This window comes from Urocampus carinirostris, chromosome 11, assembly GCF_059441175.1.
Source record: "Urocampus carinirostris isolate Australia breed hairy pipefish chromosome 11, RoL_Ucar_1.0, whole genome shotgun sequence".
In the NCBI taxonomy this organism is placed as follows: domain Eukaryota; kingdom Metazoa; phylum Chordata; class Actinopteri; order Syngnathiformes; family Syngnathidae; genus Urocampus; species Urocampus carinirostris.
In genome coordinates, this window is record NC_142359.1 from 20,052,617 (window position 1) to 20,067,847 (window position 15,231).

Here is a 15,231-nt window from a genome sequence, read left to right on the forward strand (position 1 = left end):
GGACCTTTCCGTACAATGGTGTAAGATATAATAATTTATCCATATATGATTGATAGGAGAGGCCCCCAAAGTTTTTTCAGGGAAGGGGTCTCTTATAAGCCTTTGGCTTTAAACTTTTCAGGTGATTTGTTTTGATATTTTGTGGTGAGATATTTGATTGACAATAGAAAAATAAATTAGAAAATACAAATGACCAAAAATATAGATTTTGAAAATAAAGTCAGTCGTGCAAATGGGGTGCAATTGGATCTAATTTCAAGGTTCAAATGTATCAAATTAAAATGTATTTGTGTAACGCTTTTAAGTTTACAATTTGCAGCTGTATAGAAACATTCAGTATACAATATGAAAAAAAACATCCCACACACTGTATGTATGCATGTATAATCGTACAACCTATTAACAACATTATTAAAGTCCTAGTTAAAAAAAGGCAGTATTGATCGTTTCATAAATTTGATATCCTGGATCACTCATTGTATACTCTATATATACCATTATCTCTCAAGAATCTATTTATATCTGTATTAGTAAAGGGCTTCTGACTTCTCCACAGATCGCCAGCATTTTGCCCTTAGCGTATTTGGACACCTTGATACCATGAATATAAATCTGTATATTATAATTGGGACCCTTTTTTACTGACTTTGGAGATAAGTTTGCATAATAAGGAAGAGATGATACGGCTATGCCATCAGGAATAGCAACTAAAGAGTCACTCGCTGTTGGTTCAGCCGCCATATTTGCTCTGCTTGTGATTATTGGATGGTAGACGTGGCTCAGCGCCTGCTGGCGGATGTACAGTATGAATTGTTGACGAGGAGGCGACGAACATGGTTATGGAGGCTTAGTGAAGAAGTCCTAACCCCCAAATCGCATCAGTATGTGAGAGTCTCTTCTGAACTTTTTGTAAACAGCAGGTGATCAGGAATACAAAGTCATTTTAGAATGAATTGTAGGAAAAGTTGGTCATATTTCTTATTGACTGTCTTTTGGGTAACTTAACGTAACTTGCAAGTCAGATATTTGTTTTTCTGCAAAGTGTTAATTATAACATTAAAGGCACTTGGTCTCTTCCTGAGGCTAGCTACTGACTATCCATACTTTTCTTCGATTCGTTAAACGGAAACGTTTATTTACACATTGTAATTATATAGCCTTAAACTCCCATTGAAATCGTTCTTAACTTTTTATTAACTCTTATTCCATAGGTAAACCACCAGCCTTGAACTCTATGTGAAATCATACCTCTCAGACATAGAAGAGCATAATTCTAGTGAAAAACTAAATAAGCATGAAAAACAAACACTAGAAAACATGACGATTTATTGTCATACTGTAGCCCGAAAAGTTTGTCTAACAAAACAGCAATGTAAACAAACACATAACCATCCAACATGGACACCAGCACTCAGGCTGCCCCGATGTAGATCATGTGATTAGGAACCGTCTATTAGAATAGCCCTAGCATCCAATGGTTAGCATTCATGCGTTTAATACTTTGCGGCTTGATTACTGTAATGTATTGCTTTCTGGTCTCCCGAAGATTAGCATTAAAAGTTAGCAGCTGGTTTAAAATGCGGCAGCGAGACTTTTGACTATGAGAAAAAAGTTGGAGCATATTACTAACATGCATTGGCTCTCAGTCCGCTTAAGATGTAACTTTAAGGTTCGCTTACTGACATACCAATGTTTGCATGGACCTGTGGCCTCTTTTGGTATCCCCTTATTTTCCTGCACGGAGCCTCAGATCGGAAAATGCCGGTCTTCTTGTGACTCCTAGAACCAAGAAGAAGTCTGCAGGCCCGAGAACGTTCTCTATCCGGGCCCCGGTGCTGTGGAATGCTCTGCCTCCAGAGATAAGATCTGCAATCTCAGTGGAATTTTTTAAATCTCGATTTAAGACCCACTTCTGTTTAAAAGCTTATGATTGATGCCCATCTCATTCTTTTCTTTTCCTGTCTTTTCCCGACTGCCTGGCCTGGTCGGCGGTGATACGAGGGAAAAGGACGATTTGAGATGAGTCAGCGAACCAGGGTCTGGACCTGAAGCATGTCAACGCCTGCATCGACCAGCCGGCAGAGATGGGAAGCTGCGTCCTTGCTGTTATAGAAGTTTTGGACTATTTTGCAGGCTTGAGACGTCGTTCTGTCATGCACTTTCTAGATAAATTTCAACATATTACCTATTGTTTCCTTTTATTGATGTTCACGATGTTTTGTGTACTGTTATCCAATGCTAAATCTATTGCACCCTGGTCATGCTGGAAGGGGGATTACCACTTGTGAGGCCCCTTCTCAAGGTTTCTTTTTTCCTTGTGGTGAGGTTTTGAGTTTTTCCTTGCCCGCATGGTGGTTTAAAATCAGGGGATGGTGTGATTGTAATCCTGTGCATTCCTTTGAGACATCTTGTGATTAAGTCACAAATAAATGTGACTTGACTTGATTTTACTTGACCTCTTCCCCAGCACACAATCAGAAAATCATTGAAAAAGAACTTTTACATTTCAACGAGAATTAGCGCCATGATGTGGTCAATGGACAGCCATTCTTCAGAGGTATCCTGAGAAGACATATCAAGTCTGGATTTGGTAAAATTCAAAATTGCAAAGTTTTTGCAGACATGGGCTGCATTTGATGAAAAAATGTGGCCAGCGGGCCGGTCGTGTAGACATGTCCAATTTTTCTCATTTGCAATTATGAGTGGATATATATGCAGATAAGTACATGTTATATTTAGTTTTGTCTTTAAATAGATCAGTTTCATGAAATTTCGAAACGCACAGAAATAAAGTAAAAGACATATTTGGTTGCTATTTTAAGCACTAAATTTGATATTTAGGTTTTTAGTAATTTTGTAGTATTACTATAGTTGCATTTTGGTAGTATGGCAGTTTTGTAGCAATTCTCTAGTAGTACATTTGTAGTTTTCACGATTCACTGATCCCTTAATAGCCTTGGTTGTCGTGGCACCACTTCCTGTGGTGTGTCTTGGGCAAGTAAGACCTGACAACGCCCATCCCCTCTTCAGGCCAGTTTTTGGGTGACGGTTACATTTTTGTATCATTGTATTACTGTATTAGTATTTTTGTGTATGTACTTTTCAGATTTAAAGGAAAATAATGTATCAGGTCCCGTTGGCTAAGCACTAATTTGGAGATTTAGTTTTGAAGTATTTTGGTAGTGCATTTGTGGTATTTGTTGTAGTATTTGGTATATAGTTGTGTGTTTCATAGTATTACTGTAGTTGTATTTTTGAAATATTACTGTATTTCAAAGGGCATCTGGAGTATTATTTTATTAGTATTGTTTTGGGAATATTTCTGTTGTATTTTTGTAGCAGTTTTTTCTAGTACTGTATTTGTTTTTCTTTTTTTCAAAATAATATTTTGACCCTGTATTTGATATTTTGTTATATATTAATTGTTTTGCATTTTTGGTGTTGGACAAAACTGGCACCCCAAAAAAACAATTGTTTTTATCCATAGTAATATATATATATACAGTATATATTTAAAAAAGATATTTACCATTTTAATTCAGGGGCTGGATAAAAAAATAGAACTTGTTTTGCTTATTGATAGCAGGTAAACATCTGTTTGTATTTGTATTTTTAACAACACTCATCAGTTCAATGATTTCTCAAGCCAGTTACAAATCACATTTCCGAAAAAATCACTACAATCCATTACTAGCGAGCTATTTTCTGAACCAGTGCGCAGGCTACCCAAGTGCTCTGATGGGGCTACCTCGTACACGCTGGCCCCACTTTTGAGACCTCTGTTGCAGAGGATAGAACAGAGGCCTGGAATTTCATATCAATAACACATTGCCGAACATTATTGTTTATTAATAGTCATGAACACCATAAACATTTTAATCAAAAAGTCATAAACTCTTTTACTAAGAGTCCAAAAATGTGTACATTATTTACAAGAAGGCTACATACAGTAACTAGAGCCCACAATCGTTTCTACAAAAAGGATAAAAGTTTAAAAATGCAAACATTCACAGATGGCACTTTAAAAATAACATGTTAGTCATAGATTGGGAACTAAACCAAATGTAGGTCCATAGCAGCAGCTACATACTGTACAGTATTTACACCAACACGTACGCACTGAGTATGGCAGCTAATTGAGGGCAAACTAAATAAAAATGTGCTTGTTTGTTTCCAGCAGCAATTACCAATTTCCAATTAGAAATTGGAGTAAAAATATAGATCATTAAAAAGGGGTCATAAAACTGTACATTCAACAAAATACACAGGTTCACTTAACCCAGAGGTGGGCACTCCGGTCATGCATGATTTAAGGTTTCCCTGCTCCAACTCAGCCGATTCAAATAATCTAGAACGTTAACAAGTTCCTGCCAAATTGCTAAAAAGTTAAAAATTTGTATCACCCGAGTTGAACAACAAAACCCTCCACAAGGTGGGACAACCGGCCCTCCAGGAGTGCCCACCTCTGAAACCTATCAAAAATTTTTTTCAAAACAACACATTGTAAGTTGATCTTTTTCAGTATGTACAGTCGATGTTCTTCTGTAAAAGTCCAGCAAAGTTGGGTCACCTGACTTAGTCGTCCACAGGTGATGTTAAACAGCAAAGGTTAGCAGAATCAGAATATATAGATTTTTAAAAACTAATAGTTAGGCCGGGAAAAAAAAATTTTTTTCACAAATTTTTCTCGACATAAAGCTACCAAAATGCAGCTTTTGCTTGTGTCTGATGAATAGTGTCATCAAAACGGAATGGATTAAGGCACCCTGGGTGCAGATGGTCCTCAGATGTGCGTTAGGGGTACAGTGCCAGTGAGGTAGTGCTGCTGGACAGCTCCGTAACCCCTGGGTGGGCCCGCCCCGGCCGGATCTCCGCCATCGCCTCCCCCCGGGATGTACATGCTGATCATGTCCCGTAGGTCGCCCTGCAGAGGGCCCCGGTGGTGGGTGGGCGTCGGGGGCGAGTGTGAAACAGGTTCCGCTTTCACCATGGACATGGGAACCGGACTGGGCTGCTGGGGGCTGCTGCTGTAGGACATCGGGCTGCGGAGTAGATTTTGGCGACAGTCAGCAGCATATACATGGCAAAGGACCAATCAATTTAGCTAACTAGCATTTGCTAACTTTTGGATGGTTAGGTTGCATTGCATTAAACCAGGCATGTCAAACAAGACCTCCGTGGTATAATTTAGTTCGGGCCGCCGTAAATGTCTGATAATTTTTGATAACAAAGAAAGTCTGGCTCTTTTCTATCAAAGGTTATGATTTTTTTTTTATAAAAACAAACCAAATGCCCTGCTAGAACAGTAAAGATGGAAAATAACTGACATTCAGTAAATGTTCCATCCGTGTTTAGGACTACTTATCTTTGTAAACAGGTGTTCTCTGCCATGAACAATAATTAAAGCAGTACTGTTTACGAACTAATTCGAACATTAAAATGAAAACATGACAAAAACAATGAGTCAACAACAAAATAATGTCACACAACATGTTCGAAAAGAGGTATTTAGAAGCAGATGCTTATTTGTCCTACCCCTTTATCTTCCCTATTAAATACGTTTTACAAATCCTCTTTTCCTCTTATGTCTAATATAACAAAATCTCTTGGATATACTTATTACATAGGTCAGATATCAATAATTATAATAATTACCATAATCACATATTTTATACACTAATCTTCGCAATACCCATCCCTCAACATCATAATTCGCCTATTTACCAAATGTCACAAACACTTGAGTGCCATTGTTAAATGGGCTTCTTCTCAGGGTTTGACATCTGATATTGATGAAATTGTAAAGGCAAAGATGCCTCATTTCAAGAGCCAGCAACAGTAAGTAGATTACCGGGTTGCAATGAGAGGGGAAAAGGTGTGATTGTACAACATTTGCAAAGATCATTAAGAATAAGATTGATCTGGTTTCATGTTAAAGACAATATTGTGCAACTTCAGTCTGGTAGCTGTATCTGATGTCCTTTCACAGCTAAAACTTATTTTGTATTTCTTTTCATTTTAAAGCATTATGACAATTGAGGCAAGCATGTTTTTTTATTCCTAGCTCACACAGATGTAAAGCATCATTCATTCAACCTTGTTAACACATTCAATGTCATGCATCATTTTCCCATTGTTTAGGAACAAACGTGTTGTGCTTAGAAAAGATCACTTTTCATTTATAGGTTGAGTGATAGAGCATAATACTGAAAAAGCTTAATAGGTGGCGTTGACATAATCTACTGATAAAGCCCACCTGAGAATATAAAGTCTGGATTCGGCCCCTGAGCCCAACAGAGTTTAACATGCCTATGTTAAACAACTGTAGCAAGTAGCAGGCGTACAGGGTTTATAATTTTTGCAAGACTGAGGTCTTTAATTTATAAATACATGCCGATATGTGTTGTTAACACTAATGTATTCATGTCCAATATTGTGCTGCTGGTCTTTATAAATGCCAACAATATGAAGTAGGTTGACCCGAAAGAAAAAAAGCCACTTTTATTTGAGAATGTACTTGATGTATACAAAGTAGCTTAAAAGATGATAAAAAATGTATAGTCAACTGAAGGGTATCAAGTGCTCTTTAATTCACTACAAATGTGTGCGTTTTTATTCCTATAAACACATGAATGTTTTTTATAACATTATTTACACTTTGCATTAATGTAGAATTATTTCTTAAAGCAGGCATGTAAAACATGAAACACGATTTAATCTAGCCCGCGAGTTTGTCAAGAAAAGGAGTGCCATTTTTATCACGAAATGATTTTTTTTTTTAATAAATGCAAAATAAATGCTCTCTCTGATTAGAGGGCATTGTTGAGTGTGTATTGCGTGATGAGTTGGTTCAGTTGCATCCAAAACTGCGTTCACTCAACTGTTGAATAAGTTGACACATTTAATGCTAATCATGTAAATATTTTGCCCCATTCTTTATGGATAAATGTGTTGTCTTTAGAAAAGATACCTTGTCATCCGTGATCAGAACATAAGTTATAATTTAAGTTACTGATATAGGATGAATGATAACGATGATCGGGTTCGCCTCAGAACAGAAAGTCTGGAACCGGTTTCAGAGCCAAACTGAATGTGACATCCCTATTTTAGAGCATTTTTTCACTTTTACATCTGTAAATATTACATTTACAAAAGTGCAGAGAGTAGGAAGTGTTAGTTGTGGTAAGTCTACAGAGAAGCATAAATACGGAAGATACATGCAGCATCAAGTGGTCCTGATCAACATTCCAAACACGGGCCTGGAAGTGCACCCATACACGAGCACCTTTTGTGCCTTACAAAAAAGGGTTTCAGAATAAAACTCGCTGAGGGGAAAATCTATTTCTATTCAATGTAGCAAATATTTGACAATATTATCTGCCAAAACACGATCACTTATTTTTATTTTGTCATTCAATAAATGTATTATATTGCATTTAATTTCACAAAATGCATTTACTGTAACCCAACTTCTGTATAATTTTTTTTTCTTAACATTTGAGAACATGACCTAGAGACATAAGAAATCTTATCAAAACCACTAGTCATTTAGTAGTTTCAAAGATTAAAACTTTTTGGGGAAAATTATAAAACTTTTGCTTTTAAACATTGTGCACCAATTGTTTTAGCAATTTTTAAGTAATTAAGAGAGTAAAAACTTGGTTACGTAAAAAAGTAAGGGATGTTCTTTGAGCGTACTTTGAAGAAGTCAAATTCACCAACACTACTATCAGGAGACCAAGTCTTTGTTAATAAACCACTCCAACATTAGATTTCTGGTACAAGTTTGCCACTTCAGGTCTAAAACAAGCAGTTGTTTTATTTTTATTTTTTATTTTTTTACATTATGGACACGTATTGTGTTTCATATGTGAAAAGAGTGCCAGAAAACATCTTTTGCTTTTTAATGTCAAAAGGTTGGCATGGAAGAAAAGTTCAAACTTTTTACACATCTCAATACCCATCAATTCTACCATTTTATGAGTTGGATCAGGGGTCAGGAATCTATGGCTCGTGAGCCATACATGCCTCTTTGCATGAGTACATATGGCTCAGAGATAGAATAGAGAAGTGGTTTACCAAAGTGGGCGGTAATGCCCCCATGGGGGCAATGAAAAGATTTGGGGGGGGGCAGTAAGGGGGCAGCAGTCCGAAGTCCAAGTCAGAAGTTTGAACATTTGTTTGACAATTTGTACACAACCCCTATTTTAATGAGCTTGAAGTGCATTTCATAGGTGGGTAGGTACTTATATCGATTGAAGAATTGAAAAGTAAAAAATGGTTAATAGAAAGGAACCCTAACAAAGCTTGCCAGAAGATGGTGCTGTTTTCTCTAGGTTTAGCATTTCAATAAGGTTGAGTGTTAAAAAAAACAAAATTAACACAGTGGGGGCGCTAGGATTTCACTGGGGAACCGAGGGGGCACAAGCCTGCAAAAGTATGGGATCCGTTCAGACAGAGTTTGCACAACAATTCGATGCAATATTAAATTGCCTATTATACAAGTGAAACCCTGCGATTGTCTGGCAACCAGTTCAGGGTGTCCCCTGCCCACTGCCCGATGATTGCTGGGATGGGCTCCAGCACCCCCGCGACACTACTGAGGATAAGCGGTGCAGCTGATGAGATGAGACAAGTGAAACCTAATCAAATAACATAAAATAATTAATGGCTTGCTCCAAGATATATAGGACACAACTTTTACTACAGGTTACAGTTGGTGTCACACCATTGGACCTTGTTTTGGCTGTAAATTGCCAAGTAATCCTATATATGGAATCTTTCTAAGAATTTTATGGTCAATGTTTAGACACTTCATAATGTAAAGCCATACAACATTTTTTAATACTTTTAATAACGCTCCACTAAGGCACCTAAGGCAATTTGATTAGTTGAGCGGTAGGAATGGGCGGAGCTATACACGCCCGGTGCCGTCTGCACTGAAAGTTAATAGCATTATTTTGTGAACTTTTTACAAAAGTACTACTAGCCCCTTTTTTTGAAACCATGATTTAGGACCAAAATTAGCCTAAACGCTGTGAGAGGGACACAAATTTTAAGTGGTATATTTGTATTAATACAGGGGGATACAGGCTTTAGCATCAGTATTTCATAGATTTGATCAAATCATCAAATAATACACATTGAAATAAAATGTGCTGAAAACTTAGCTTTTGGCTAGAGAGTGGGTTTCGTGGTTTTATTGAATTTTGTCTAAAAATATATGGTGTGGCTCTCTCAACACCAAAATAGTTTTGCTTTTATGGCTTTTTGGCTCAAAAACAGTTCCCCCAACTATGTGTTAGACCAGGGGTGGCGAGTATGTGGCTCTAGAGCCGCATGCGGCTCTTGGCCAATAAGAATGCGGCTCTTTGCCTCGTCATATTCTATATATACCGTTGCCCTTTGCCTTGTTTCATGTTTAGTTTTTTTTGTGTATTGAGGGTTGACACTTTCCTTGAAATCAACACAAGAACGATACTTGTTGTATTGTAAGGAGAGGAGTGTGTTATGGGAAATAATATGTTTTTAATTGTCTGTGTGTTTGTGTGTGTCTGTCATGGCAGGTCAGTGGGTGGTGTGGCTCTTTGACTCTCAGTTCAAAATTTCGGCTCTTTGTGTCAAACTTGTTCCCCACCCCTGTGTTAGAGTATGGCTTTTCTCCCCTTTGAAAAGACTACCACTATAAAACTTTAAAAAATTTAAATGAAATTAAAATCGTGACCATAGGCTAATATCTTAGTATATGGCTGCTTTACACTAAGTCTTTGGCGTAAATAAACTGCTCAAATGATAGCATTAGATATCAGTTTTGGTAAAACGTTACAGTCTTAAACAAGCACATGCTGTTTTTGTTTCAATATTCTGGAAACAGATTGTGTTTTCTGTGTAAAATGAGAGTGCATAATGACATCTACCACTTTTCACAGTCATCATTTATGATGACGTGAGTAACCCACTTTGGCAAATAGAGCCGAGCAGAGACTAACCTGTACGAATTGGTCCCATTCATGTAAGTCTGGGCGGCAGTCATGGCAGGGGGGTACTGGAGGGCCGACAGGTCGTATCGGTGCAGCTGCTGCGTGTAGCCGAGCGCCTCGCTCTGCATGCCGGCGTAGCCGCCGGCGGGACCCCAACCGTAGCTCTCCATCCGTGGACTGGCGCCTTGGCTCTGCGCCGCTACCAGCAAGTTGCCTGCAGCCAGCGGGTACTTTGGCACCTGCAGGCAAAGGTAAGATCTTAATCCAGAGTCCGGCCGGAATTTTGGCCCGGGTCGGGCGAAAACTGTTAATCATTATGTTCAGGTCGGGCCGGGCCTCTCCCTTGCGGTAGTCTTTTTTTAATAAATAGATACTTTATTCATCCCCGCAGGGAAATTCACACATAATATGCATTTATAATAATGCATACTAAAACATAGGTAACAATTAGTAGACATTGTCAATAAACATTTATAAATGAAAGTCGACTATGAACTTTCTTATCGACTAATGTTTTTCCAACAGCGTGAGACTTCTTACATGATTACAATCCAGGGTTCCTACAGCTTAAGGCAAGTTAAATTTCAAGACGTTTTAAGTCTTTTGAAATCAGATTTAAGACCAATTTGACAAAAAATTAACACCACCAGATGAATTATAGGCAATTTTAAACATTTTTTTAAAATCACATTTTAGCACAAAATAAAACTGATGTTCACCGTTAACTACTAATTTATGAACCATGAAAAATGAATTTATTCAATCTTTTTAGTTCAAAAAAATATAAATGTTATGTGTCCACATTTTTAAGACTTCCGGAATATGGATTTAAGACATTTTAGTGCCATTTAAGGCCTTAGTTTTAGAATAATTAATTCAATGCTTTTTAAGACTTTTCAAGGATCCGCGGGATCACTGCAATGTCGTCTGAGAGTCGCGCTTACCAAATAGTACGTCTGCCTCAAGTGGTAAGATACAGAAATGGCGGCATCAACATGAGGTGAGCGTACCAAAACTTCTAAAGTCTAGGATAATTCTAGCCTAGATACGACAAAAAAAAAACCTGTGAAGTTTGTGAAGCAGACCTTGTGTGTCATGTTAGTACCTCAGTGGTCTACGAACACTTAAAGAAGAAGGCATGTCGGACAGTTGAACGAAAGGGAGTCTGACTCGCCTCAGTAAGATTCAAGTAACATTGAAGCCAATACCGTTTTGATGACCCGCTGTGTACATTTTTATGTGTACATTTTACTGTAAAAGAGATTAAGCGTTATGCATTTTTGATATGACATGTGTGCAATTCAAATAACAAAAGTCAGTTGTTAAAACAGTTTGTTTAAAACTATTGAGAATTGTTTAGTTCTTTTGTTACAGTTGTTGCATTTACTTGCTGAATGTTACTCCACAAAATGAACATTGTTTTATTTGACGTTTATTATCCGATTATTCGACCAATCGTTTCATTAGTCAGTGACTCAGCGACTGTATAAAGTGATAGCCCTACTAAAACGATGTGAAACAAAGATTAGGTGTTGAGACTCATACATAAATGTCTGAATGAGTGCGTGGTGCCCTGTCAGTGTCAGAGGTAGTAGAGTGATGTGCAAGAAACAGATTAAAAGAGTATATTGTCACAACTCACTGTTATCTTACTACGCTATCATCACAGTGTGCTGAGGGGTCTCTATGCAGAGAGTAGTTTCGCCCCCAAAAGACCATGGTCCGCAAATCAAACAGAGGTTGCCTCGTCACAACACGTACTGTACTAAACTCTTGCAATGCCTTTTCAGAGAGCTCCTTCCTGTCTGTCTGTGATCCACCCGTCATTGTTCTTCTTTGTCTCCCTATCTCTCTCAAAGCGCCAACCTAGCTTCTCAAGGACGTACTGCTGCAGTGGTTTATGGCCCATTTCTCAACCTGACGAATGGCCTTAAAATAATCGAGTCAACTCTTCAAAAAAATCCGTCAACCATGGAAAATTGGCAATTAATGTAACCTCCACAGACAGAATTATAAAAGATGTTAATCTTTATACCAGTGGTCCCCAAACTACAGCCCGGGAGCCAGAGCGGCCCACCTCCAGATGGTTCCAGCATTTTGGCACACCTTTTTTTTTAACATAAAAAAGAACTCAAAGTCTAGGTGAGCATTTTTGGTTGTAACAGGATACAAACCCGGGTCACAGCGGTGAGAGCGCCCAACTCTTACAATTGATATAAATTACATGTAAAAAAGTATTTGGTGTTTTACACTGTCTAGTCACTGTACCAGGGACAGATGTCAATTTTGTTGTGAAATTTCTTATTTTACAATGACAATAGATTTGTCATTTAAAACTCTTAAAATAGGAATGGGTAATAGACTTTATTTTCATTGTAATATGCGAAACACAGAACGAAAGGGACATTTGTTTCTGGTACCGTGACTAAATATAAAGAAATCTTGAGATAAAATATTCTGCCTGTTCGCAAGTCATTTATACCACTTGCTGAGGTGAACTTGGACCTGTTAAAGACACATTGTAACATTTAGTGCCTCCTAGTGGGCCAAAAAAAAACCTTCATTCTGAACAAAACCATTGATCTGAATAATAGGCAAAAATACATGCACTATCATACCAATGTTAATTTGTATAAACATTCATAGGCCAAGAAATTTGTATTTCTTTGTCATAAGAGTCTATACCTAGTAGTAGCCGCCATGTTTGTCTAGCATCTTGCTGCTACGCTGTGCACACGTGGCACTAGTTTTCGTTCAATAAAATGCCATCCAGTGGTCAAATATTACGCAATGTACCTTTAAGACTGCAGACGGCACAACAGAAAGTTTCCAGAGTGGTATAATTATATATATCATGAATAGTGTCGCTTATCTTCTTACTTTTTCATTGTAGAATTCAGAGGTTATTTTTCATCTAATTTCTCCAATATTGTTTATTGTATGACTTTGTTCTAGGAAGAATCCAGAAGGGTTATTTGGTCTTTGGTTTTTCCATTACAAATTGACCCCGGCCCCTCAATCAGAGATGAGAAATGTTATGTGGCCCTCACAAGAAGAAGTTTGGAGACCTTTAGTCATTACCATCTTGTTCAACTTAGATTCTGTTGTAAAATACAGGCTTTAATTTGTTTTCAGAAATAACCACTCCTGAGCTCGAAATAAAACATGAAATTGTGGGTTATCTTCTAGCTTGGTCTTGCAAATTAGGTTAATTGGTCAGGCTTTATTACTGATGGGCATGGCTCTCGCTGAATTTCTTTAGGCCCAATCTTGCCTCCGTTTTGGCCATGAGAGACTGTGGTCCACAAAAAACAAAAGTCGCCTCATGACAACACGTACTGTGCTAAAATCTTGCGATATCAAGTCAAAGAACTCCTTCCTCTCGGTCTAATCCACCAGTCGTTGTTCTTTGTCTCTCTCAGAGTGCCATGCTAAATACTAAATTCTAAAGGATGTACTGCTGCTGTGGTTTATGGCCCAATTTTCAACCCGTCAAACTAACAGACAGCCTTAAGATTTCCTCGTCAACTCCATCAACGATGGAAAATTGTAACCTCTGCAGAGACGGAAATATAAAAAGATGTAAATGTTTTTATAATGTCTTGTATATCTTAGATTTTATTAGAGAGGTTTTAATCCAGGGGTCCTCAAACTTTTTCTTGTGAGGGAAATAACTTCACTTTTCTGATGAATGGCCTGGGTCATTTTATAACATATTATATGCGACTATTCAAGGAGTGCCCACTTGTTAATGTGTGTTCTCCAGAAGGCCACAAATATTTATTCTGAATACTTCACAGAACAAAAGTCACAAAACAACAATATTTATGAAATAAATAACCAAATAAAGTCAATGGAACAAACTAGCTCTAGACTGCACTACACAACCAGGGGTATAAATGACTTGCAAAAAGGCTTTTGATTTTATCATGTTACTTTTAGTCACAGTACCAGAGACGAATATTAATATTGTTTATTGTCATATCAACATGTGAAATGCACACCAAAATTGACCTAAGTATCATGACTAGAGATAGTGTGATCATGACATTAAACCCAATGCTTTATTCAGATCGAGTGGCGAGAGTTTGGCAAGTTTAATTTGTTATCATACGTTATCCCTGCCGCCAAATCAATACACTACTGCAGTATTTATATTCTGACTTATACTACTTTTTATTGTAGACCTTATATATTATTTTATGGTTACTTTATTTATACCTACAGTAGTTATTTGCATGTTCTTACACAGAATAAGATGAAGTCATTTCATCTGCCCTGTATGTTGTGCATATATAGCACATTTTACAATAAAGTGGAGTGTTAAATGATCCTTCCTCCTCCCGAGTCATCCCCAATCAATTATGACATTTTAGGTTTGTTCCGGCTCGTTCCTGCCAATAAGGTTAACAGGGCTGAGTTTAATTTCGTTGGGCCGATCTTACCTGCGTGTCCTTCTTGAGAGCGGGCTTAGTTTTACGGCGAGGCTTGTACTTGTAGTCCGGATACTCCTTCATGTGCACGGCCCGCAGCCGCTTGGCTTCGTCGATGAACGGCCGCTTCTCGGCGTCGCTCAGCAGCTTCCACTCGGCGCCCAGGCGCTTACTTATCTCGGAGTTGTGCATTTTGGGGTTTTCCTGGGCCATTTTGCGCCTTTGGCCGCGGGACCACACCATGAAGGCGTTCATGGGCCGTTTCACCTTATCCATGGGGTCGCCAACCAGACCGTTTTTAGAGCCCGGGTGGGCTACGCCGTTGCCCGGGGTCATCCCGCCCGGTGGGGCTTGGGACATGTCCTGCGTCCCGGGGTGATGCCCGCCGGGCTTTAACTCGTGCTCCATCATGCTGTACATGCTGCGGGTCTAGTTTTTTATTCCCCTCTCCGGAAAGTCCACTCGGTTCTTCTCCCCGCAAAGTCCCCCTGGTGTTCCCGCTTCTTGCGCGGGAGCACCGGGTGAACCAAATGAGCTAATTAGACGCCACACGTGCGGGGTTTTCCTTCGTTCGGTGGGAAGAAACGACGCTCGACTTTTGTTTACTCGTGTAATATTTCCCCTTTTTAAGCCTTTTCACGACAAAATAAAAGTTATCTCTCCTCGCTGCAACTTGTTACTCTGAACCACTTGTTGTTCGAGCGCGCTCTCGGCATTCAAGCGCAACTCGCACCCCCATCCCTCGCTCCTTTTCTGCAGCGGACCAATCCCAAGTCAGCGCGACTGTTTAGCATCTCTAAGACTTTTTAGGGCCAAAG

At 38.6% G+C, this 15,231-nt stretch overlaps 1 protein-coding gene across 1 annotated transcript; it reads right to left on the bottom strand.

Moving 5' to 3' along the window:
- Window positions 1–3,828: 3,828 nt before the first annotated feature.
- On the bottom strand, window positions 3,829–15,118 carry LOC148356712 (transcription factor Sox-19a-like). Its single transcript, XM_088347880.1, has 3 exons — window positions 14,426–15,118; window positions 9,990–10,219; window positions 3,829–5,042 (listed from the first exon to the last, which is right to left on the bottom strand). Exons 1-3 carry the CDS (start codon window positions 14,831–14,833, stop codon window positions 4,784–4,786), a joined length of 897 nt encoding a protein of 298 aa, XP_088204006.1. The 5' UTR covers window positions 14,834–15,118; the 3' UTR covers window positions 3,829–4,783.
- Window positions 15,119–15,231: the final 113 nt, after the last annotated feature.

Coding starts and splice junctions, on each gene's coding strand:
- LOC148356712 (XM_088347880.1), bottom strand. CDS start 14,833: ATGTACAGCATGATGGAGCACGAGTTAAAGCCCGGCGGGCATCACCCC. Junction 10,220..14,425: donor CTCTCAAGAAGGACACGCAG/GTAAGATCGGCC, acceptor CTTTGCCTGCAG/GTGCCAAAGTACCCGCTGGC. Junction 5,043..9,989: donor AATGGGACCAATTCGTACAG/GTTAGTCTCTGC, acceptor TCTACTCCGCAG/CCCGATGTCCTACAGCAGCA.